Genomic DNA, 24,471 nt, shown 5'->3' on the forward strand with positions numbered 1-24,471 from the left:
AAAGTATGTAAAACAACAAAAATTAAAATTCCAGACTAACAAAGACCAGACCCTACAAGGCGGCGAGCTATTGACTCCAGTCCACAAAGGCCATTGCTGTCATCACAGATGAGCTCAAGATTTGTGCTTTCTCTCTCCTTAGTGAGAACTTTTAAATGTCAGGTTTTCTCGTCCAGCAATGTTTAGGAGATCCATCCCTAATTGTGCTTTCTTTTTTGTATTACTCTGGAATGGTCAATTGTACCAGCATGCATCCCACTACTTCCCCACGCCACTCCACTACAACATACCAGTTCCTTTTTTCAAATAGAGGCCCTTATGAGTAACTGCTTGGCAGTCAATGAACATCTGTATGCATCTCTGCTGAGTGCACACCCAAGGGTGGGACAGAGACAAAGGGCATACCTATACCAGGTACTCTTCAGTTTATATATAAGAATTCATCTGTACAAGTTATGAGGTGGGTATGATCATTATGGCCAATTCAGAAGGATGGAAACTGGGGCCTGGCAAAGCCTGTGCTTCTGAATAGTAGGTTACATGCTTCTAAGAGAGGGCTGAAGCCATGTTTACCCTGTGTTCCCCTACTTACCAAGGTGCACTGTATGTACACAGCAGGAACTCAACAAAGCTGTGCTGTGTGACATTTTGGTAAGAGACGGATGGTAGGCACGAGATTGATCCTGCAAAATTACAAAGGAGCTGAAAACTGTCACTTGGTAACAGCCCACAGCACCACAAGACAAAACATTGTATAGTTGGTCATGTTGTTGACAAGAAAGCCACGCTGCCTTGTCATTTGAAAGTACAGCACACTCATCAAGTATATGGCACCTGATAACAACACTGGTAGCAGACAACGCTGTGACTGTTTCTGTCTTTGCAGCATTATTTCAGTGCTCTGCTCCTTATAAAAAGGCTCCCATGATGTAAACAACTGCCCTGTTCCTATAGCAGCGACCTTCTACATCCAATGTTTACCAGGTCTCCTGATTGGATCAGGACTCTTTGCTGACTGACCTGAACAAACTTGCACACTAAGAGCGGTGAGGAGCATAGCAACAAAATGGCCTAATGACGCAGTTCTCAGAATACCTATCCCCCATGCTTCAGCCACAGCCACAGTGCAGGAGTAGAGGGAACTTGTTGCCTGACTCCTACATCTCAACTCTTTTAACTCACGTGACGTAAAAATCTTACATTATCATTTTTTCTTGAATATAAAATGTAGGTCAGATGATTTGTCCCACCTTTGAGCTCAGGTGAATCTGTCATGGAAGAGATTGCAGCTAGCTTATCTACATAAAAGCATCATTCTGAATTGACTAAATTGCAATACTAGAACTTTAAAATGCTTAGGTATAGCCCAAGACATGAGAAAACAGATCTACAAGTTATCAGAAATGCCCAAGATTAAGCTGGTGTTTCAGCTTACTGGCTAACGTCACCAACCTTAATTCAACACCCAAACAAGTTCTCTGATAACCCCTGTGTGTTCCTCAACAACTCCGGGAAAAGGGCTGACACTGCATCCCAAGCAGGCTGTCTCTCCCTCTGGGGCTGTGGAGGAACCAGTGTCTGCACCTCTCAAAACATTTCTGAGATCATTATAAACCAGTTTCCCCAAAGCCTAGCAGAAACGGAAGATTCTACAGATTGTTTCTTCCAACAGCACCTTCAATCAGTAAATTTCCCAAATGTTCAGAAGTCTAAAAATACTTATTGGTTGTTGGTTTTGATTCCTCTCCTGGGGCGCTCATCTCCTATCTAACAACGTTTGTCATCTATTTTCAGTCACTATAACGATATACAGCAGGCAAAGCACTTTGTTCTGTTGTGGTTTTGGTTTTCTCTGAGACAGGGTTTCTCTGTAGCCTTGTGTACCCTGAAATTTGCTCTGCAGACGGATCAAACCTTGAACTCAAGAGCTGCCCCTGCCTCTACCTCCCAAGTGCTGGGATTAAAGGCCAGTTTACCATGCCCAGGTTAGGCACTTTGTTTCTTTAAAAGGCTATTTTGGTCAGTTTGGGAGGCTGAAAGCCCATCTTTTCAGGAAGTCCCAGCAGTTTAGCTCTGGTGAAGCCCTCAATGTGGATGACTTCATGGTAAAGGTCAAGTGAGATGGGGAGGAAGGAAGGGGGGAGAGCTAAGGTGGACAGAGGCCAGTACAATGCAAGGGTTAGGCTCACTCTCATAATAACAACCTGCTCTCAGAGAACTAACTCAGCGAGGCCACCACAATCCACAATACGTAGTCACTCACCTTTCTGCAAACTCCATCTCTTTCTCAGTTTATCGAGACAGGGTTTCTCTGTGTAGCCCTTGCTGTCCTGGAACTCCCCTAAAGACTAGGATTGGCCTTAAACTCAGAGATCCAACTGCCTGTGGTTCCCAAATGCTGGGATTGAAGGTGTGTACTACTGCCACCTTTAAAATATAACACTAGAGTACTGCCACACTGTTCTTCGTTTTTTTTTTTTGTTTTTTTGACCCTGCTCTTTTAGGGTAGTGGGCAATTACTATATCTTCTAAGCATAAGGGGTTCCATTGGTTTTTTCCAATTAAAATCAATTCTTTCAAAGTAAGGACTTTCCTCTGATTTAAAATTGTGCTTCACTTAGGATTTGTTGTGAGAACTAGATAAACTCTAATGATTCTTACGAAAATCCTAAGTCGTTTTCTAGTACGTTTATTCCCCAGAAACTAGCTTATTGTTGCTGTTCAAAAGAAAAGGAAATATCACAGTCCTAATTTCAACCCAAGTCTCCAAACAAGATCTGCTTAGTTTCGGTAAAGAGCCATCCTAATAAAGCAAATCCTCCCTCCCTCCCTTGGTAGCGAGTCTTGCTTTGTGTTTTTGTCAATGCTGAGATTAAACACTCCACCATATGATACAATCCGTTGATGCCACTAACACATCTTATCTTCAATGTCCTCACATTATCTAATCTCATAGTACTTTCATATAAGAGCAGCTACAGGACATGTAGGACATGCAATTAAAAATCAAGCTCTATTTTTTTTTTATTGAGACAGGGTCTCACTGTGTAGCTCTGGCTGGCCTGGAACTCGCTTTGTGGCCTAAAACTCATGAGATCTGTTTACCCCCACATCTCCAATGCTGAGAGATTAGAGGCTTGCACCACTCACTAGGCAAACTGTAGTTTTAACTTAAAAAGAGAAACAACATATAGTCCCCTACACAGGCAAATTTAAAGAAATAGAAAGACAAAAATGAAGTATATGAGGGAAATTTCTGAGTAACTGACCACAATGTAAACAGTGGAGAAAAGGATGGAGTCACTTCCCTGTTGTCTAAAACTCTCTACCTCCATTCCCACTGCTCCTAATGTGATATTCGAATAAACTGGAAAATGGTATAGACAACTGCTCCTCAGAATCACATAATCAGATTTAAATTTCTCTCTCTCTTTCTCTCTCAAATACTAAGGACTGACCCGAGGGCCCTCTCCAATCTAGGCAAGAGTTCAACAATAGAGCACATTCCCAGATCTCAATAATTTAAGATGTAATATAGTCTGGCAGTGGTGGCACATGCTTTTAATTCCAGCACTTGGAGGCAGAGACAGGCAGATCTCAGTGAGTGCTGGCTCCTGGATGCTTTTTTTTTTTTTTTTGATTTTTCGAGACAGGGTTTCTCTGTAGTTTTTGGTGCCTGTCCTGGAACTAGCTCTTGTAGTTCAGTATGGCCTCAAACTCACTGAGATCCACCTGCCTCTGCTGGGATTAAAAGCATGCGCCACCACTGCCTGGCCCTGGCAGACGCTTTTTAATAAACAAAAAGCATGCAGAATGTGAAACTCCAAACATTTAGGACTGTGAGAAAGGCAAAGGTAGCTGGTGAGGGAAAGGCTATCACTAGGAATGCACTGATACCTGTGGCATCCACGCTGCTGAAGTCACTGCTCAGCTCCATTGCCTTAAGGAAACTTCGTGAGATTTTGGGGAAACACACAAACCCTGTATTATTCCTTCAATAGATTTATACTAACTGCCCATTAAGTCAGGTGTTGTTTTGTTTACCTCGAAGGCATCTCCCAGTTTTTCCAAGTCAATATGTATCTTGACATCAAGCACACCTCCTCTCTCCCTTTAAAGGGAGTTTGCTAATGGCTCTTACTGTTTTCATTTATTATTTAAAAGTTTATCAATCAGAGCTGGGCGGTGGAGGCTGAGGCAGGTCTATCTCTGTGAGTTCGAGGCCAGCCTGGTCTGCAACAGCTAGTTCCAGAACAGGTTCCAAAGCTACAGAGAAACCCTGTCTCTAAAAAAACAAAACACAAAACAAAACAAAAAAAATTAAAAAAAAAAAAAGTTTACCAATCAATCTGCGCCCTCTGAAGCTAAGGTATAAGAAATCTACTAGTATGGTGACTCATTCTGAATACGAACTAGACCTCTTTCCCTGGGTCTGAACTCTAGGGTCCCCAAACCGATAACTGCTTTCACGCTAACAATCTACTCATTAGCTCTGCCCGTGCAAACAAAGATTCTGCAAGCTGGAGGTCACCTGCAAAGGACTAAAAGTATTGGAGGACCTTCACCAGCCACCACCTGACCTTACAGAACTTTATCTCAGGAATAGTTCTAGGTTAATGGAGATCTAAACGATTCCTCCCAACCTGGCTAGTGCAAGCAAACCCGCAGGAGAGGTGCACATTCTTGGAGTTAACCATAAAGAGCATTAGGGAGGAGTTCGACAGGCTAGGTTAACGTCTATGAGGCAAGGCGTACCCCACGCCCACTTGGTCAATTCCCTGCGAAGGTACTGATCTGGTTCCCGAGATCCACCCTCCTAGTCCTGCGGTCTCCATAGCTCCAGAGCAGGGAAGCCGCTCGCGGAGCTGAGCAAAGACTTGCCACTCCACCCCTACCCCTCATCCTGTTGCTCACCGGTGCTGCAGCCCTTGGAGTCCCACAGTGATCACATGCGGCACATCTAGCTGCGTGGGCCACTCTCCAGAAGCGATGCACCCAAACACGCCACATTCCTCATGCATCCCCGACTCCTCCATGTCCATGGCGCCGCCGAAAGCACGTGGACGGACCTGCTGCCGCGGCGCGGTCCGAGCACCAACCAGCTGTCCGCTCTGCTCTAGGAAGCCGCAGAAGCTCACGCCGCCGACCGCCTCCTCCTTCCCCGCGGGCTAGGTTCTCGCTACTGCGGCGGCGCGCGCTTTCCAGGGGCCGTCGCCAGCTGGGCCTCCAGCGCCCGGCCAATCAGCTACGGCGCTGTTCGGGGGCGGAGCTATGGAGTCAAAGGGGTGTGGCCAGCTCTCCGAGGGTGAGGTGTGGGCAGCTACTGTTTCCACACGTGGAAATCTCCGTTATTTTCCGCTCCCGAGACGTCGGTGATGCGAGGAGCGCAGTTGGTGGTGTTTACCCCTCAGAAGATTTGAGCTGTGCGTTCCCGAGGTCGCACGCTGTCCCCCGGCCGTCGGGACTTGGTACGCTCCAACACAGAACCCTCTCCCGGCCAGAGGGGCCCAAGCCTGCGCGCCACTTTTCGCCGCTCGGGATTGAGACGCAGAGCCGCCAGGAAGTGGTGTCTCGTCGGTGCGCATGCGCGGCTGGAAGCCCGTGGGTACCCGATCCCAGCACCGGGCGCGGCCAGTGCGGTACTTCGCTGTCGCCTTCGGGTCACACGGACTGCTCAGGTTTAGCTGCGCCTCTTCTTCGCACTGCCCTTCCCCGCCCTTCTAATCCCCTATTCGGTCTTTTTTCCGACCGCTGCTTCACTTTCCCGCGTTGTCTTGCACCTTCATCCCACCTAGAGTCATGGCGACAGCTGAGGGTGAGTAGCAGGCTTTCTGACCCGCTGGTGTCCTCACACTCACCCTCCAGCAGGGAGTTGCTTGCTTGGCGTGGACTCATGCGGCCCCGGGGTCGGATTGCAGCCCTCCTGGTACAGTGCCCGGCTTGCTAACCCACGTTGGCGCCCATGGTACCGGATACTGCACACGTGTGGTCCACGTGCTGGGGGACGTGCTTTGGACACTAAGCCCCCGGGGCTCCTGAAATTCCCAGAAATCTCCCCGGGAGAGGAGGAAAGTAGCAGAGTGGGAAGGTGCCCCGGAGGAGAAATGTCCTAAAAGTAACGAAAGGCCTAAAATACTCTCTCTCAAGTCCCCATCTCCCTCCCACTTGACAGCCTCCAAAACACTTAAAACACCAAGACTTACATAACGATTTCATCTTGAGCCCAGCGAATATCTGAGAGTTCTTAACATTTAATGTACAGAAATACAACATTTTAAAAGACTTGACAAGGACTGCAGTGGTCTCTCTGTGCTTTTCTTTGGTTTAACCACTATATAATGCTTTAGCTGGTTTCTTTTGAAAGACAAATGTGGTCTTTATTGGAGAAATTTAAATATTATATTAGTAAAATCCTTTAGTCTCTCCTTAATAAGCACAACCTAAATGATAAAAATTGTTAAATTGGGTGCTTAGACCCCAGCGCCTCGGGCCTGAGAGTTGTGTTGGTTGGACTCCAAATCCCAGCATGCCAGGTCCTGACCTCTCCCCGGGGCAGGGGCAGGCCAACAGGACCACTTCCACAGTCCATTTTTGTGAGCTAGCTAAGGAGAAACACGTGGTCCCTTTTCCTTCCTCCAGGAAGTCATGTTAGAGGCCTCCTGGTTATAAATTGGCTTGTTTTGATTTGGCCTGATTGGGAATTTGCCTCAGCAGAGAGCTCGCGTTAGGAAAAATTCTTAACAAAAATGATTAATATAATTTAAATAATATTAGGATAAATGTGTACTTTAACTTCTTACCTCCTGAAGAGTCATTTTACTGAGGTTTGTCTAAACACCAGTGGCCGAGAAATCTACACAGAGAGAAATATCAGAAGTTAGGGGAGTTTTAGGGAGGCAAAGAAGAAACATGTCTCAGAATAAAAAATGAGTGTATATTGATTGGCTGGGTATCTACATCAGTAACAGACTGCTTGCCAGTGTGCCCCCCAAGTTCCGTCCCAAGAAAGGCGAAAGAACAAACTGAAAGGAAGTGCCCCAGTATCTTGGGATATACCGACAGCAGGTTTACTGCCCACCTGTGTTGTGAGACACTTGTACACTGTGAAGGTGTGCTGCGGTGGTTGGTGTAAAAAAAAAAAAAAAAAAAAAAAAAAAAANGAACAGCCAATAGCTAGGCGGGAGGTATAGGTAAGGTTTCCTGGGAGAGAGAATAAGAGGAAGAGAATCCAGGCACACAGGAGCTGCCATGAGACACAGGGAAAACAGGAGGTGCAAGATGGGAGAAAAGGTAACACCATGCGATAGTACACAGCCTAATATAAATGGGTTAATTTAAATTATAAGAGCTAGCGAGGGCCGGGCGGTGGTGGCGCACGCCTTTAATCCCATCACTTGGGAGGCAGAGGCAGGAGGATCTCTGTGCGTTTGAGACCAGCCTGGTCTACAAGAGCTAGATCCAGGACAGGCTCCAACACCACAGAGAAACCCTGTCTCAAAAAAGCAAAAAAAAAAAAAAAAAAACTAGTGAGGAATATGCTTAAGCTATAGGCCAAGCTTTCTTAATTATTAAGTCTCCATGTCATTTTTTGTGAGCTGGCGGTCCAAAGAAAAACCTCTCCACACAGCTGTCTGCTGACATCCTCAGTGTCTGTCAGCTGAAGCCTCTCTGGATGTGAGTGACAGCCTAGCTTCCACCAAGCCCGCAGCTATGACCATCATCTCAGGACCCCCCCCCACACACACACAAGAATGGAATGTCTTTAGATTTGCTGTAATCCACCTACCTAATTCCCACCAATGGATTTTGAAAATGCCTTGGTTTTTTACTTTCCTGTGTCTTTCAGCTATACAACCTCATAGAACTGCTTACATGCCTAGGACACAATTTTTGAGGTAACCTAATCTGTGTTCCTGGAACCTGACCTCTCATTTTTGGCTCATAATAAATTATCTCTTATTATCCTTATGGTAAGGGCAGTAATTTGTGTTACTAAAACAACAAAAAGCTGTATCAAAGATCCATAACTGACACTCTAGACTTACAAAATACCTACAGCGATTCGTGGGAAAACACTGACAGAAATACAGCTGCTTCAGCCAGTGGCTTAACAAAATAGAGGCAGGCTGGAAGAGATATCTATAGAGAGCAGGTAGAGTCAGTGAAAAGTCATGGAGCCACGGCTGGAGACAAGTATGGACGGTAGGCTACGATCCTCGGAGTAAGGTATTAAATAGTAAAAATGCTTAATTTAAGATATAATAATTAGCCAGAAATGCACTTATACTGTTGGCCAAACAGTATTGCAAATAATATCGTTTCTGTGTGATTATTTCGGGGCTTAGCGGCTGGGAAACCCACAGACAGCCTCTGCCAACAAATGGCAGTTCAGTCAACATTGGATCAGAACTTTAAACATGTGGAAATGATGTGACACATACATAATAGGAGTAAACAGGTATAAATGTAGATTTATAGCAAATGGTGGTAGTGGCGCATGTCTTTAATGCCAACACTGCTAGGTAGAGACAGGCAGATCTCGAGTTCAAGGCTAGCCTGGTGAACAGAGTTCCAGAACAGGCTCCAAAGTTACAGAGAAACCCTGTCTCAAAAAAGTAGATTTATTCCTCAATTGGCCACAATGTAAAGAAGATATGTACCTTAAAAATAACCAATAAAGGGGCTGGAGAGCAGGTTAAACAGTCCCTAGTTGCCAAAGGACTGGGGTTCAATTCCCAGCATCACCTGGCAGCTTATCAGCTTAACCAATAAAGGGGCTGGAGAGCAGGTTAAACAGTCCCTAGTTGCCAAAGGACTGGGGTTCAATTCCCAGCATCACCTGGCAGCTTATCAGCTTTCTAACTCTCGTTCCTAGGGATCCTATTAGCTCTTCTGACCATGGAAATGAATATGGCCCAGAAACACATGCAGGTAAACATTCATGAGTAGAAAATAAAAATAAGATTTTTTTTGTAGATTTATTGTATGTATATGAATTTTTTGTCTGTGTGCATGTTCATCACATGCACGAATGTTAGAACCCCTGGAACTGGTGTTGTAGATGCTTGTGACACACCATATAGGTGCTGGGAATTTAACTCAGATCTTAACATTTCTGGAGTTTTTGTTATACATTCATATAAAGTGGTCAAATTCCTATATGCTGACTTTAAAATTATTTACATAGGACTGGAGAGATGGCTCAGAGGTTAACAGAGGCTATTCTTCCAGAGTCCTGAGTTCAATTCCAAGCAACCAAGTGGTGGCTCACAACCATCTGTGATGAGGTCTGGTGCCATCTTCTGTCTGCAGGCATACATGTGGGCAGAATGCTGAGTACATAATATACAAATGTTTAAAACAAATAATGATATAGGTCTTTTAAAATTCCTATGAGAATTAAAACTAGAGAAAGACAACCCCCCTTTTTTTTTCTTAGTGATGGAGATTAAACCCAGGGCCTTAAACTTGGAAGGCAGGTACAATGTCATGAGTTACTTCCCCAGACTTTGGTAAAAAAAAAAACAGACAAAACAATAGAGATTACCTATCCAGTTATAGTACACTAGCTCATCATCTACCATGTTCTAACAATAGAGAGAGTACCTATCCAGTTATAGTACACTAGCTCATCAGCTACCATGTTCTAACAATAGAGTGAGTACCATCCAGTTATAGTACACTAGATTATCATCTACCATATTCTAAACACCTTTCAAGATTGCAAAACAAAACCTCTTCACACATGTAAGTCATGTAGTTTTGGAAGTGGCTAATAGATTCCTTTAAATTTAGGTCCTATATACAGTATTAGGAGTTAATACAGGATCAGAATATACCAATAAAATCTTGGTTGCCAAGTCATGGCTTTAAGCCCGGCACTCAGGAGGCAGAGGTTAGCTTAGTCCATATTGTGCATCACGGACCAGCTAAGGGCTTTATGATGTGTCCCTCTGGCAAAAAAGATTTCTGGCTTTTCAATATAGATTGAAAATTTTCATATAGTATTTCATTAAAAAAAAAAAAAAGGCCAGGCATAGTGGTGATTGCCCCTAATCCTAGCAGACAATCCCAAGCACGGGCAGCAAGTGGAGCTCTGTGAGTGAGTCCAGCCTGGTCTATATAAAGAATTCCTGAACAGCCAGGGATACACACATAGTAAGCTCCAGGATAGCCTGGGCTACACAGAGAGAGCCTGTCTCAAACAAAACAAACAGAAACATGCTAGAGATCAATGCTAACAAAAACATTGCAGCTGCTGGTTTCCTTCAAGGCAAAGGACACCTTCCGAAAGCTATTAACATAGATCGGAGAAAACAAGGCTTATCAAGTGTCATTCCAGTTCATTACCAGCTCATTCTTAAGTGATTTACTTACTGATTCAAAATAGAATTAATTTTCAATTGTGCCCTCTAATTAACATCAAATTGGTTAAAGAAAATAAACTCACAAAATTGAAAATGTCCAAAAGGATGCCAAAAAATTGAAATGTGATTTCTAAGTATCAACTTAAAAATACAAGATATTTTTAATACCTGTGGTATTTCTTTTTAATACACACTTCTGTAAGTACTAATATTTGTGGTACACAAAGATGATTTTTCCGCAGATACACAATGGTCATCATACAAATTCTACAGAGCACAGTACGAACTATAGGCATGCAGAGTGCATTTACTGGAATGTAAGGTTAGTGTAGTCGAGTGCCTCCTGCTAGTATTGCATGTTGACAGGGACCAGCCAAGTAAACTTTCTTAAATACTCAATTGTCCACATTATCTTTTATACTTATTTTTACAAAATTCTCTGGTCCTGGAAATAATGCCTCAGGAGTTAATCAGAGAACCCAGGTTCAATACCAGCACCCACAGGGCAGCTCATAGCAGTCCATGGTTCCAGTTCCTGGGCATTCGACGCTCTCTGAAGAAACCCAGTATGGAGGTAGTGCACTTATACACATAAGTTAAAACACTGCTATATAAACTAAAATTTGAAAAATAAGTCTAAGAGTTGGTTTTCCTCATCAAAGCAAACACATATAATTGCTAATTTCTCACAAGAAAATGTAATCAAGTAACATACTTCACAGAGGTGAAATAACAGGACTATAAGTTCTTAAAGAGAAAAGTGTCATTTTTATAACAAACTACAAAACTCATCACAGAAAATCTATACATTAAGGAGATTTTCTACTATGAATTTACAAGTTCCCATGTGGCAAAATTCAGTCTCATCTACGTTTTCGTTCCAGTCATGGAATTTATGTATATATATTTTTTTTTCTCTCCAATAAATAACATCATTATTCCATGCTCAGACATACTTGGGCCAACTTGATTGATGGCTCAGTGAATAAAGGAACTTGCCTGAGTTCGATTCGTGGTATCCACATGATGGGAGGAAAGAACCAACTGAAAGAAAGTCCTGTGACTTCCTCAAGCATACTGTCCCCCAATCCCTCTCCAAATACTTTAGTTTTAAATAACAAAAAAAAAAAAAAAAAACCAATTCAACTATGACTTTTTAAAAGGGGCCTTTAAGGAACAACAACAACAAAAAAATCTAACAACTAGATTTTGTGTTACACCATTGCATTTAAACGGCTTGCCGATTTACATCTTTTGTAAATGATGATTACATACCAACAAATCCTGCTTTTTAGGGCTCTACCTATATTGGGAATTATAGTGGTGAATTATCCATCAATGCCTTGATATACGTGACCACGCAGCCACCTTTAGCTACAATGCACTCTGCGTTTCCAAGTCTTTCACTGAAAGGCAGCTAAATAGGTACAAGGCATGCCCCTGAAGGGCACCTGGTGGAGGCGCATTACCAAGGACACCACAGGACATGAATCAGATAGCCAGACCCATAGGTTCCGAGCCATATCTGATTCTCCAGCAAGCTCCCACCCCACCTTTTCATGACAGCGCAAGGACTTCACTTTCCAGGGAGCAGCAGCATGTTAAAACATGCCTAGGGAGGCAGCAAGGTGGCTCAGTGTCATGGGCATTCACAAGCGAGCCTAAGAACTTAGGTTTGGTAGCCTGAACCCACACAATGGGAATGATTCCCACAGTTGTCTTCACATGTGCGCAAGCGCACACACAAATGAACTGGAAAGATGGTTCGGCAGTTAATTGAACTTGATCTTCCAGAGGACCCAAGTTCTGTTCCTAGCACACATTAGCACTCATGCCAGGCAGCTAAAAATCACCTCTGACTACAGGTCCAGGTAGTCTGATCCATCTCAGTTCATCTATACTTACATGCTACAATACACACACACACACACACACACACACACACACCAAATAAACCAAACATGGTGTGTACACATCTTTATTCCAGAGCAGAGGAGGCAGATCTCTTGAGTTTCAGTCTAGCTGGGGCCTTTTATTGAGACATTGTACCAAAAAAAGGACAAAGATGCTTGGGTTCCAAAACTTTCTCAGTGGGCTTAAACGGAACATGGCAATTTAGTAATATGTATTGCACAATTGCTGACCCTACTACTTGATTAGTGCTGCACGGTGGGATTTACTGTCCACTGCTCAAAAGGCAGTGAGGTGCAACTCAGAAGGAAGACATGCTTTTTCAAGAAAATGAACCACAGTATTGGAGTCTCCAGGGAAACAAGCAATAGGATCTAGTATCCAGATGGATGGAGTCTTTAAGGAAATTACATGTGAGACCCCGGGACCTGACAAGTCAGAAATCTTCAGGCCAGGTCAGCAGGCTGGGAGTTTGGGGGCAACTTAATTTCTAGTTCTGAGTCCCCGCAGGCTGGAAAGGGGAGATTTTATGCTGTGGCCTTTAGGATCCAGTCTTTCAAGAGTGCTGTCCCTCCCTGAAACTTGACCCTAGTGTTCTGTTTGTTTCTGTCTCCCTAGACAACCAGCCAGTTGAAATCAGCGTGTGACATTTCCACAGTCCTTTACATGTTAATATGCATTAAATCTTGTGTTGCTTCACAGCTTCTTTCTTGTTTGTTTCTTGATGTAACAGCCCTGGCCATCCTAGAACTCACTCCACAGACCAGCTTGGCCTTGAACTCACTGAGATCTACCTGCTGCTGCCTGCTGAGTACTCGAATTAAAGATGTGCACCACCACTGCAGGGAGCTTGTTTCTTTTTAACACTACATAGGATCCCGTTGTCTAGATTGGGGGGGGGGGGGGGGGGGAAATCCACTTTCATTCACTTGTTTGCATTTTTGAAGATCTTTGAAGACTCTGAACACCAAACCATGGCTCCCAGTGTTTCCAAAGAAACCTTTCTGCATGGTGCTCTTTCAGCATTCTATATTCAAATTACTTTACTGTCCTCCTACTTGGCATAAGTTTGCACAGCTCGTAAGAGATGGGCTACTTATTAAAATGAATCAGAGAAATGAGATCTCACTAGTTGGTGCCAGGTATGATCAAGGCTGCCGTCTTCATGGTTTTACCATAATGTACCAATGACCACTATTTTTAAAAAGCACACATGTAAACATACTTACTACATATATTTGTCACCAAAAAAAATCACAAAAAGGCTTTAAAAAAGGCTTACATTGGTTTCTGATGTTAACTGTGTTCAAACATTTTTCATTTTTTTTCTGCATGTTGTACTCTAGTTATATACATTTAAAGCAGATAAAAGAAGGCTTGAAACTGGTAAAAAAATGTTAATTTAATTCATATTCAGACTAGTGAAAAAAAGTCACAGTGAAGAAATAAGAAAGTTGTACAATTATCAAACAACCACAACATCATTTCCCTTTATAAAAGTATCCCAATAAAACAAAATAAAAACTATGGAAAACACAAGGTCAAATTAGAGATTTTGGTTTTAATACTTTCCCTGAGTTTCCTTTTAAAACATAGAATTTAAATAAGGCCATTTTAAAACTGACCTAAAGGCTTACCCTCCAGCCCACCATAAGTAATGCATTTAATATACAAGGCTCCGCCCACTGAAACGGCCCTAGGGCTATACAACATCAACCTGCCTGCAGCTGTCACAGGAGCACTTCAGACACCAAAGCACATGACCTAAAAGTGCTAACAGTTTATCTTGACTGCTATTCTGTAACACGTGAGACTATATACCAAATGCAGACTAATAATTTCAGTTATCAGTAAATACTATGTTTCTAAGTGTGTTGGGAAGCTACAGCAATTTTGGCAACAATATAGAAATAAATGTTTTTGCACGGGAAAACTTACACAAACATGAGTTAGTAAGCAAATCACCACAATCCTCTAAATCTGCATCATAAAAAAATTGAAACTAAAATCTCACTAGATCTAAGAAAACAAAGCAGAAAAGACATGGTTATGAGCTGACTGACACTTGGGTACAGGCAAATAATCCCCCAACAGTAGCCGTCTTCGCCATTAAACAAAATCAGCCCCTAGTATGGTTCTATTTGCTCAATTTCAATCCTATGTATACAAGAATGCATGACTGTAAACTATCAAGCACTCAATTCAGACAGCCAAATCTAAACAAATTAACGACAAAGGCTTACTTGGAATTCAAATTTTTGTTTTCTACTTCCAGTGTACTAAGTTATTTGCTAGGCTTGTATCATAAGGTACTAGATGTCATTGATCATGTAAGTGTAGGAAAAAGAAGGCCTCAGATACATTTTTCAATCATTCTGCATCCCAAAGAGACGGCAGAGGTCTGCAAATCTGAACATTTCCCTCCATCCTAATGAAAGTGAAAACTTATTTAGCAAAAGCTAACGATCATGCGCTATTAAAACATAAGGGTAAAATGATACCTCTAAACATCTATGTATGGCGTGTATTCATGTTCCTCCTGTGTATTAGATGCTTTAAATAAACGGGGGCTCCGAGGCACAGAAAGACACTTTTAATCCTCGGGCAGAAAACCCAGATTGTCCTTGAACTCAAGAATCCCCTGCCTCAGCTTCTCAAGTAGTTTTTCTTTCCTTTTTGTTTTTGTTTTTGTTTTGAGTTTTCCATTGATCCCCAGAACCACAGATGTGTGTGCTGAGGAGGGGGCGGCCACACCTACAGACTAGATACAGATTAGATCTCTATGGGGCACGAGGAATTCAGATTTTTCCTGAACATTATAAAGCCCCTTGTCCTGTGTATATTACACATCCCTAATCTAACCTCTTGCAAACCCTTCAAGCATGAGCCTGGGAAATACCATTCACCTCCTGCCTTCTCCTAGGTGAGAAGGCAATCCTTGTATAAAAAAAAATTCTGTACATGTTGTATTACATGTAACCATCATGTTTCAATTATAGCAATTTAGTAACCTCAGGAATTCTCAGAGCTTATAAAGGTATACACACACAAGCAGGTGGTATCTCTTTTGTACCAACTGAGTAACAGATAGTATATAAACCACTTCTTGATCAAGTTCAGTCTCAAGACACTCCATCCAGGCAGCTACCATTCCAGTTCCACAGGGTACTGCCCCGTGAGGCAGGCTGTACAGTGTCCCGTCTTCTCAAAACATTCCAGACCATTGCCATTTTGTTGAATTGTACTATCATGTCTTTTCACTTTCTGTTTCTCGAATTTGATGTCTTGTTGCACAGATGAAACCAGTCCTTCCACCGACAGATACTTAACACTGTTTGCTCCTGCAGGAGGAAAGGGAAACGTCACGAGCTTTTGCTCTAGGGAGGAAAACACGCTCCACCACAGCGCGGCTACAGAAAGCATCGTTTACGTCAGCATGGAAAGTCTCCTTCAGCTTTCCTGAAAAGGAAGCTGCAGGCGATGACTTCTAACCTGTAATCCCAGTTTCTTGGGAAGCAGAGACAAGATGATCTCTAGATCAAGTCACCCAGGACAGTTCCAACCTTTAAAAGGAGAGGGAACGTCCTGAGAATGAGGCCTGGGGATAAAATGCTTGTTTAGAAGCAGGAGTCCCTGGATTTAATTCTCTGTGTGTGGGGGGGGAGGGGTCTAGGGTAGGGTTCTGATTGTGTGTGTGTGTGTAGTCATTTCTCTTCTGATCTTGCTTTGACCTACATCTAATATAAAATAAAAAATGCCCTAGCACTTTTACTTTTTAGAATAGTGTTCAATGTCTACTAACATATAAAAATAACTTTTTAAATTCAGGGTTTCACATTGATTTCTATGGCTCAACAAATATATACATACATACGTACATGTACAGACAGTCCCATATACATACATACATACATACATACATACATACAAAGCCAACATAGTAAGCTAAAAATTGGGAACGTAGGTAAAGAGCATGGTAAAGCTCACTGCACCGCCCATCTACTTTTGTGTAGATCTGGAATAGCTAAGCTACACTGTGATTAAGTAGAAACAATGGCGGCAAAGCTGGAATTCAGAACAATGGAATTCTGGATAGGATGCGATTATGGGGGAGACCCTTATAGGAGTTTCCAATACAGGCAGTATCTCCACCAGGCATGAAATTTGGATTTTTATTTTTAGTTATTAATGATGTAGTCCACACAATTTTTTCTGAGTATATTATTTCCAAACTGATAAAGGTAAAAACCATGGAATAAAGTGTATAAAATATTTTTGAAGAAAAATCACTACATACAACTTTGTATATGTATGTATAAAAGTAAACTGTTTTGCTTTGTAAGATGTAAGGGGGCTTTTGCTAGAAGCCACATACCTGAGGTCAGGCTAGTGGAAATGTACTCGCTATGAGCTAATCATGTTAGTTTTCCATGATGTAGTTCTGATATAAACAAAAATTCTCAATACTGCATTGTACTGATATTTTGTTATTGTTCTAACAAAAAATAGCTTACCTGAAGATCAGAACTAAGTCACTAGTTTGCCACAGAGACCAAGTAGAGGCACACACCTTAATCCCAGCACTCAGGAGAAGGAGGCAGATGATCTCTACGTTCAAAGCCACCCTGCGCTACACAAGAGAAACAGCTCACACAAAGGTGATCCCACTTGGTAGCACATGACTTTAATGGCAGCACGAGGAGGAAGAGACAGCAGTGATCTGTCTGGGCGGATAGAAGAATATAGGCAGGAGGAGACAGCACAGAACAGTCTGAGGGTGCACAGAGAGATTCATCCTGAAGAGTCAGAGACAGGGTTGCCCCTTTGGTATGAGTGTTGGTGGAGATAAGAAAACTCTAGTGGCTGGCTGCTCTGCTTCTCTGATCTTTCAGCATTAACTCCTATATCTGGCTTTGGGATTTTATTATTAAGACCAATCAGAATACATGCTTCATGGGATAATTTGATATTAGGCAATATGGCTTTCTAAACAATTTCTGTGGATTAAACATGCCAGTGTATATATTCTGTACATGCAACTAGAGTTTCATTGTGAAAACCTGAATGCTTGTTACTCAAATGTCATAAAGAATGTATGCTGCTCAGCTGCCAGTTCCGTCCGTTCTTTTCTGATGCTCTCATTAGGTTGTGTGTGTGTTCTCTCAGCCCTCTGCAGCGGACTCTGTACTGGTGGCCATCCGTGTGTCCACCTTGTCACCTCAGTCACTGTCAGCATCTAGATCCTCATCACTGTCCCTTTTCCTTCTGTAGCTTTGGATGTTTCTGGTTATTTTCCTTTTGTTTTGCGACAGGGTTTCTCTGTGAAACAGTTCCAGCTGTCCTGAAACTCACTCTGTAGAGCAGGCTAGCCTGGAATTCAGAGATCCACCTCCTCTGCCTCCTGTAACCGTGTGCCACCACCATCCAGCTAAGCTTCTGACTCTTTATTAAACAGAATAATAACTTGGTTCTTTGCACACTCTGCACAAACTTCACAGTTTCACAGCACATGCTCTACATGTGTTTAAGAGTCCTTCCCTGCTTCTGTAAACTTGACACACTTCCTAGGCTTTGGCAGTGGTTTCTATTTACTGTATTTTACACGCCAACCAAGAACTTCTTTGCGGCTCTGATATACTCTATCATGAAGTTCTGCATTATTTTTCTGGTCTGAAAACTTTTTATCAAATTTGTTGTTTTGAAGGGAAATGGATTCTGGTGCTTTTGAGGCCTGGACTAAGCCAGGATGCATTTCTTGGAACTCAATACCAAATCACAAACCAAGAACACCCTGAAACTGCCTTTTGCTATAGGCTTTTTTTTAAAGAAATTTCTTTAGCCGTTGCCTTGAACTCAGAGAGCTCCAGTTGCTCCTATTCCAATGTTAGAATTAAATGCATAAGCCACACCACACAGCAGAATCTGAAATCCTTATGTTTAAATTATTTATAAGAGACAGAAGTTTTGTTGCTATTGTGAATGACTTTTCTCCCAACGTGCACGTGTGCATGCACATGTGTGGATGTGGCTATAGAGGCCCCAGGCTAATTGATATGGGATGTCTTTCAGCATGCTGTGAATGTTTAATTTCCATGGTTAATAAAGAAGATGACTGGCCAATAGGCAGAATATAGCCAGGCAGGAAATACAAGCACATACAGGGAGAAGAAGGGCAGAGTCAGGGAGACAACATACACCCACCTAAGGACTATATGCCAAAAACCACCATTAAGCCTTCGGCCACATGGCAATACACAAATGAATAGAAACAGATACTTAGTTGTAAGAGCTAGTTAGGAAGCCTGCGTTAATGCGCCAGTTTATAATTAATACTAAGCCTCAGAGTGGCTATTTTAAGAGGCTGCAGGAGGACTGTGGCAGGAGACATGGGGGATGGACAGGACAGAAAATGACAGGACAGAAAGGCTCCACTTAGAGTCAGGGGTCTCAGAGTCACTGATCCCATTAGTCTGGCTACTCAGCGTACTCTGGGTATACGGTCTCCACGTGCTCAACTCTGGAGTCACAAAGGCACCCATACCTACCCAGCAACTGCGAACTCAACTATGCTCCCCAAAACTGTGGTGCAGAACTATAATGCTGAGCCACATCCCAGCACTCAGATTTATCTTGAAATCAGCTTCTTATTGCTGTTTTACACAAATGTACACTTAAAATTTAAAACAAACAAACCAACAATTACAATATACAGACATTTTAATACCTACCGAGGTATTCTGCAAGACGATCAAATTCTGGTTTGTTGGCTATCAGCTCTTCTTTGGTGGGTATATTTATTCCCATGAAGCAAGGATATTTTATTGGTGGGGAAGCAACTCGAATGTGCACCTTAGAAAGAAATCATGTACTCACAGTAAATTAATTATGCATACTCCATACTTATAAAACTGTCTTACTGAACATTCAATTAACAACATTAGCAACAAGGTAAATCATAGAAATCATTTCACTGAATAGGAAATCTTTAGATTAGATAAATTATTAGATATATTCATTTTCTATTATGTGTGAGTTTTTGCCTACATGTCTGTCTGAGCACCATGTGAGTGCTTCACGCTAGTGGCCAGAAGAGGGCATCAGCCCTCACTTTCTGAAGTGATGAACATGGACATACAAGTCAAACCCTTCCCTCTCCAAACTTGCTTTCCAATCCTGGGTTCACTGCAGCAATAGAAACCTGAACTCAGACATAGGAGACCAAAGGAATAATATATAACAGTAATTTTAAAATATTATACTGTGAAAAATGTTTGGGCTTTTTTGTTTTCTTTTGAGTTAGTATTTATTATCAGCAGCTGCAGCTGGCCTTGACCTCTTCTTGATCCTCCTGGCTTTACCCACAACATGCTGGATTCCGACGTGTAATCATGACCAGATAACAAATGTTTTAAGACAGTATCTTATTCTGTACCCTTGGCTGACCTGGAACTTTCTATGTAGACCATGCTGGTCTTTAACAGAAAGAGATAAACCTGGCTTTGCCATCTACTACTAGGATTAAAAGGATGCACCCAAACACCCAGCCTCACAAATGTTCTTAATAGCATATAAAATGTTGGAACCTCTTAAATTACATTTATTTATTTACTGATATGTATATACACACTTATGCAAACCTGTGCCTTGTTGCCCATGAGGAGGTCAGACAACTCATGGTAATGAGCGTCCTCAATCCACTGTGTAGGTCCAGGCATTGAAAGGTCAGGAAGCAACAGAAAATGCCGTTACTAGCTGGGCCACCACACAATCAAAAATGCTGAAGGCTTTCAATTAATTTTTCTCAGAACGACCATCAAAACATTCTGCATGACAGGGATATCCTTATAGGATGTCCTTCTTTCCTTTTTTTTCTGTTGAGTCAAATTCACAGGCTATATGCCTGACTGACCTTTCTAGACCAGAGTAACCTCGACTCTCAAATGCTAGGACTATGAGTGCGTACCACCAAGACTGGCACACACTCTTAAATAAAAATGGCTAGAAATTAAAATTATTCTTTGGTCTGTGGGCTCCAAAGCAGACACTAACAGCATTAAAACAATAAGAATGACCCATATTGCAGTAGAGTATGCGGGTGACAAGGTGTGATGTCAAGGAGCAGTGGTTATTCACGTGCAGAGAATGTCTCCTGAAGGGCAAACTTTACACACTCGGCAAACACACAGTAAACGGATCCGCTGTCATCCAGGTCGTGCTCTATCACTGCACAGGTACAGCATATTATTTACTGTAACATGAGGGCCTTAGGATTTTTGTCTGCTCTCCTTGAAGCACCACAGATAGGCATGATTTTGCTTTATCTGAAAAGGCTGAGATGACTGGGAGGTGGTTGCGCATGCCTTCAATCCCAGCACTCAGGGAGCAGAGGAGCTAGCTGTCTTTAAGTGTGAGGCCAGCCTGGTCTTACATAGTAAGTTCCAAGGCAGGCAGAGCTACACAGAGAAACGCTGTCTCAAAGAACAAGGAGAGAGATGAAAGACCGTGAATGCGGTAGACAAGGTCTTCTATCTGGATCACTAAACTCCATTCTCAGCAGTTTCTCTTCTTATTTATATATGGTTATGAATTTCCCCTTGGTGGTTCAGAACTAATTAGCATAAAGCAGACTATCCCACCATGCCTTTCTCATTAAGCTAATCACTAGGAAAGCAAGTTTTTCAGCCTTGCACACAAACAATACAAGGCCACTGAAATTTATTTACTGGCCAGTTTCAATACTGTATTTTAGGAAGTAGAGAGGGCGAAGGAAAGAGAACGAGAGGAGAGGTTGGTGGGAACAAAAAGCTTCTTGATTAAGTTTGGCATCAATTTTAAAAGGCATACTTCATGATGATTCAAACAATTTTAATAAATTTCAATTTTTGTAAAAACTGCAATATATAAAATTCAATAAAGTTAAGTACATGAAAACAAGATCTCCTATAATGTGCATCCAAGCATTTAAAACAGCAAAATTAGACACATGCTTAGCAATCCTTTTTAAAGCTCTATTTTACAAAGATAAAGTGATACTAAACTAATTTGGGTTAAATTCATTGCATTGGTTCTGTATCTTCAAATAGAGAATACAGCAAATACTCTTATATTTTTATGGTCTTCTATTTTTGTTACATTTTAAAAACTTTGTTATAAAAAGGGATGTTTCTTTTAGGTTTAGTTTCAATATAGTAAAGATTAAACTTCGTATAGTCTAAGAGTAGTTAATCCATGCTTTCCATATTGCTGCTCAGCTATCACAAAGCCATCTGGTAAGCAGAGTTAAATCCCACCGACCTATTCATTGGATACCATTAACTTTGATGCCAGCATCGTTTGGTTGACTTGGCGCCACAAGGCCTGTTCCAACATTACTCACCTCCTTTGCCCCGGATTCTTTGAGCAGTCTTATGATGGGTGAGATGGTATTGCCTCTCACAATCGAATCATCTACGAGGACAACTCTCTTGCCTTTAAAGTTGTCAGTCAACACGCCAAATTTTTTTGCAACACCAAGCTGTCTTAACCTCATGTTTGGCTGGATGAAGGTTCTTCCTACATATCGGTTTTTACACAGCACCTCCACATACGGCAATCCACTCTGGCAGGGGAGAAATAAATGCACTGTTAGTAGCAACACTGGGCTGAGAAGATGCCTTTCAGGGACAGGAGGCATTCCTCCATTCCTCACGGTACCCATCGCTCTAACACACACTCAGGACTTCATTTAGAGGCTAAGTAGGGATGCTCAACTACACCACTAAATTCTGCACATATTCATGATGCCATCCTGGAGATGGTCTCACTACGTATATGCTGCCCAGGCTGGCCTCCAACTCACAGCAGTGTTCCTGCCTCGACTGCTCTAGTACTGGGATCGCAGGCCTATGCAGTTTCTATCTTTTCAAATAATGAGTGAGGCCAGAGACTGCCAGTAAGATGCCAGACCTCTGGGTAATGCCATGAAAATGAGTAAGAATTGGAGAAAGAAGATTCAATCAGAAAAGAATGGAAGAAGCACCATGGAAACCCACAAAGGCATCATAACAGTTTAAAATGCCGAAAAAAAGATGGACACACCACCAATAAAAAGCTAGACAAACCTGAATATAGTGTACAATGGTGTGTGTGTGAGAGATACAGAGAGAGAGAGAGACAGAGATAGAGAGAGAAGTGAAAAAAGAAAGGGGACGAGGAGAGACAAAAGACCACAAGGGAAAGGGAAAGGTAACGGAACTGCTTCTTGTTTGTGCACGTGTGCATCCACGGGCATGTGCACACCACAGCTGGTACAGAAATCGAGGTACTTGGGTCAGTTCTTTCCTTCCACCACGGGAGTCTTAGGAAGCAAATTCACGTGGTCAGCCTTTACCCACCACCCAATCTCTCGGCCCACATGTTGTTGAAAGAAACGGCTAAAAATTCTTAAACAGGAATCAACATTAGATCCCAACATTTCCTTCTTACAGTAAGTTGGTGAATTTTCCCGTTCTAATCCGTATGTATTTGAAAAACAGAAGAACAACTCACTGAATAATTAAAAGTCAATACCTTTGCCGCATACCCAAGAGCTGCAGGTGTAGCCGACTCTGGAACCGTGCTAACCAAGTCCGCCTCCACAGGCGCTTCAATTGCCAGCTGCTGGCCACAGCGGTACCTTACTGTATAAACCATCTGGCCTGGAATGTTTGGAAGAGGAAAAGATTGTTTTAACTGAGAACAATATTGGTTTCTAAAAGCTGGTGTAAGGATTTTATAGATTGAACAAAAAATAAAGAAACAATAAAGTAGAAAAACATAAACTAAGAGATTTAATTGTGTGATATTTACAAAATTCCGCCTTAAAATGTATTTGAAAGTTATACCCTTTATTACAAAAAAAAAAACCTAGAATCTAGGAGTTGAAAAGAAGAGCAATTATGATTTGCAGCTCAGTGACATATTCGTAGCTCCCATTCAGCCACATGCTTCCCAAGTGCACACAAGCCTTTGGCAAAGAACTGTGATGTCTCAATGAGATAAATAAGATTCATACAAAGAGTCAAAGAAAAGAAATGACTTACCTTCAAATATACTGTCCGGTCTTGCAAAATAAACATATTCAAAGATACAAAAAGCCACTGGGTCTCCTTCAGACCTTGGAATTGTATCAAGAGTTCTGACACCATGTTTGGATATTTCTACAATTTCTCCAGGCTTGACTTCATGAGAATATCTTAGAACAAATAAACAGAAGACATCTGTGAAACCTATCATTTTATATGATGAGTATATGCTAATTTTTATAAGACAAAACAAAAGACTATAACTCTGCTACTCTTAAAATAAAAAATGTTAAGAATAAGGGACTTATTTTATCAATAAAGGAGCCAGTCAGTACTTTCATTCATATGCCCATTGACAAATCTTGACAGTGTATGCAATATAATCTATAATATCATTTCACTCTGAAAGTAACTATGTGTTTTTTGAAAGGAGTAAAAATTAATTCTTTTTGTTGTTGTTTTTTGGAGACAGGGTTTCTCTGTCAGTCCTGACTGTCCTGGAACTAGCTCTCCTAGACCAAACTAGCCTTGAACTCAGAAATCCAGCTGCCTCTGCCTCCTGAGAGCTGAAATTAAAAGTTTGCACCACCACGCCTGGCATACTTTATTCTTAAGAGCATGACCTAAAGAGGCAGTGAATTGTTGAGTATGGGTAAGGACAGTTGGTTCCAAGCCTGAGGACCTGAGTTTGATTGCTGGAGCCCACACAGCAGAAGGAAAGAACTGACTCTCACAACTTGTCCTCTGATCTCTCCACAGGTGCCCTGTGGCACCCACACCCCTTCACCACACAAAATAAAGAAATGTGAAACAAACAAACTAGAAATCTCTCCCCAGCCTACCCCTCAGGTCTTGGGATTATACTGCAACCAACTTTCCCTTGAGTGTTGGGATCTAAGCTCAGGTCCACTGCTCAGGCAGCAGGCACTTTACCAACAGAGCCTTCTCCCAGCCCAAGTCCCTACTTTGGAAAGTAAGACTTTAGCCGTTTTGGTAGAGGTGCTTGTCGCTAAATCTAAAGACCTGGATTTGATCTCTAGGACCCACAGGTGGGAGAAGAGAACTGACTCCTGCATGCTGTCTTCTGATCTCCAAATGTGTCCCTACCCATACAACTAAATAAATGTCATCATAAAATCATCAAACTAAAT

General features: G+C 42.1%; 3 protein-coding genes and 1 pseudogene across 6 annotated transcripts in view; 1 reads left to right on the forward strand and 3 right to left on the reverse strand.

Moving 5' to 3' along the window:
- LOC126506226 (uncharacterized protein C9orf85-like) overlaps nucleotides 1-18,817 on the reverse strand; it is a 47,123-nt pseudogene extending 28,306 nt beyond the window's left edge.
- The window catches only part of Ppat (phosphoribosyl pyrophosphate amidotransferase), a 70,308-nt gene that overhangs the window by 30,444 nt on the left and 15,393 nt on the right, over nucleotides 1-24,471 (reverse strand). The window contains exon 1 of one of the 4 annotated variants that reach the window (XM_050150241.1): nucleotides 4,915-5,081. The exons of 1 other annotated variant lie outside the window; for it this stretch is intronic. In XM_050150241.1, the coding sequence (XP_050006198.1) occupies nucleotides 4,915-5,042 (128 nt within the window). In that variant the 5' untranslated portion in view covers nucleotides 5,043-5,081. Of the gene's footprint in view, nucleotides 1-592; nucleotides 617-4,914; nucleotides 5,082-24,471 lie in introns of those variants that run through there. 2 more of the 4 variants (XM_050150243.1, XM_050150242.1) reach the window with 2 other exon arrangements.
- Paics (phosphoribosylaminoimidazole carboxylase and phosphoribosylaminoimidazolesuccinocarboxamide synthase) overlaps nucleotides 5,756-24,471 on the forward strand; it is a 53,390-nt gene continuing 34,674 nt past the window's right edge. The window contains exon 1 of the mRNA XM_050150246.1: nucleotides 5,756-5,815. Within this exon, the coding sequence (XP_050006203.1) occupies nucleotides 5,800-5,815 (16 nt within the window). The 5' untranslated portion in view covers nucleotides 5,756-5,799. The remainder of the gene's footprint in view (nucleotides 5,816-24,471) is intronic.
- Nucleotides 13,736-24,471, reverse strand: part of LOC126506558 (amidophosphoribosyltransferase-like) — a 30,065-nt gene continuing 19,329 nt past the window's right edge. The window contains exons 7-11 of the mRNA XM_050150247.1: nucleotides 23,339-23,490; nucleotides 22,827-22,954; nucleotides 21,655-21,876; nucleotides 19,007-19,127; nucleotides 13,736-15,619 (exon numbers count right to left, since the gene is read on the reverse strand). Coding sequence (XP_050006204.1) covers nucleotides 15,423-15,619; nucleotides 19,007-19,127; nucleotides 21,655-21,876; nucleotides 22,827-22,954; nucleotides 23,339-23,490 — 820 coding nt within the window. The 3' untranslated portion in view covers nucleotides 13,736-15,422. The remainder of the gene's footprint in view (nucleotides 15,620-19,006; nucleotides 19,128-21,654; nucleotides 21,877-22,826; nucleotides 22,955-23,338; nucleotides 23,491-24,471) is intronic.

The sequence above is a fragment of the Alexandromys fortis genome, unplaced genomic scaffold, assembly GCF_014885135.2.
Source record: "Alexandromys fortis isolate MF-2015 unplaced genomic scaffold, M_Fortis_MF-2015_v1.1 scaffold_0, whole genome shotgun sequence".
Lineage (NCBI taxonomy): Eukaryota > Metazoa > Chordata > Mammalia > Rodentia > Cricetidae > Alexandromys > Alexandromys fortis.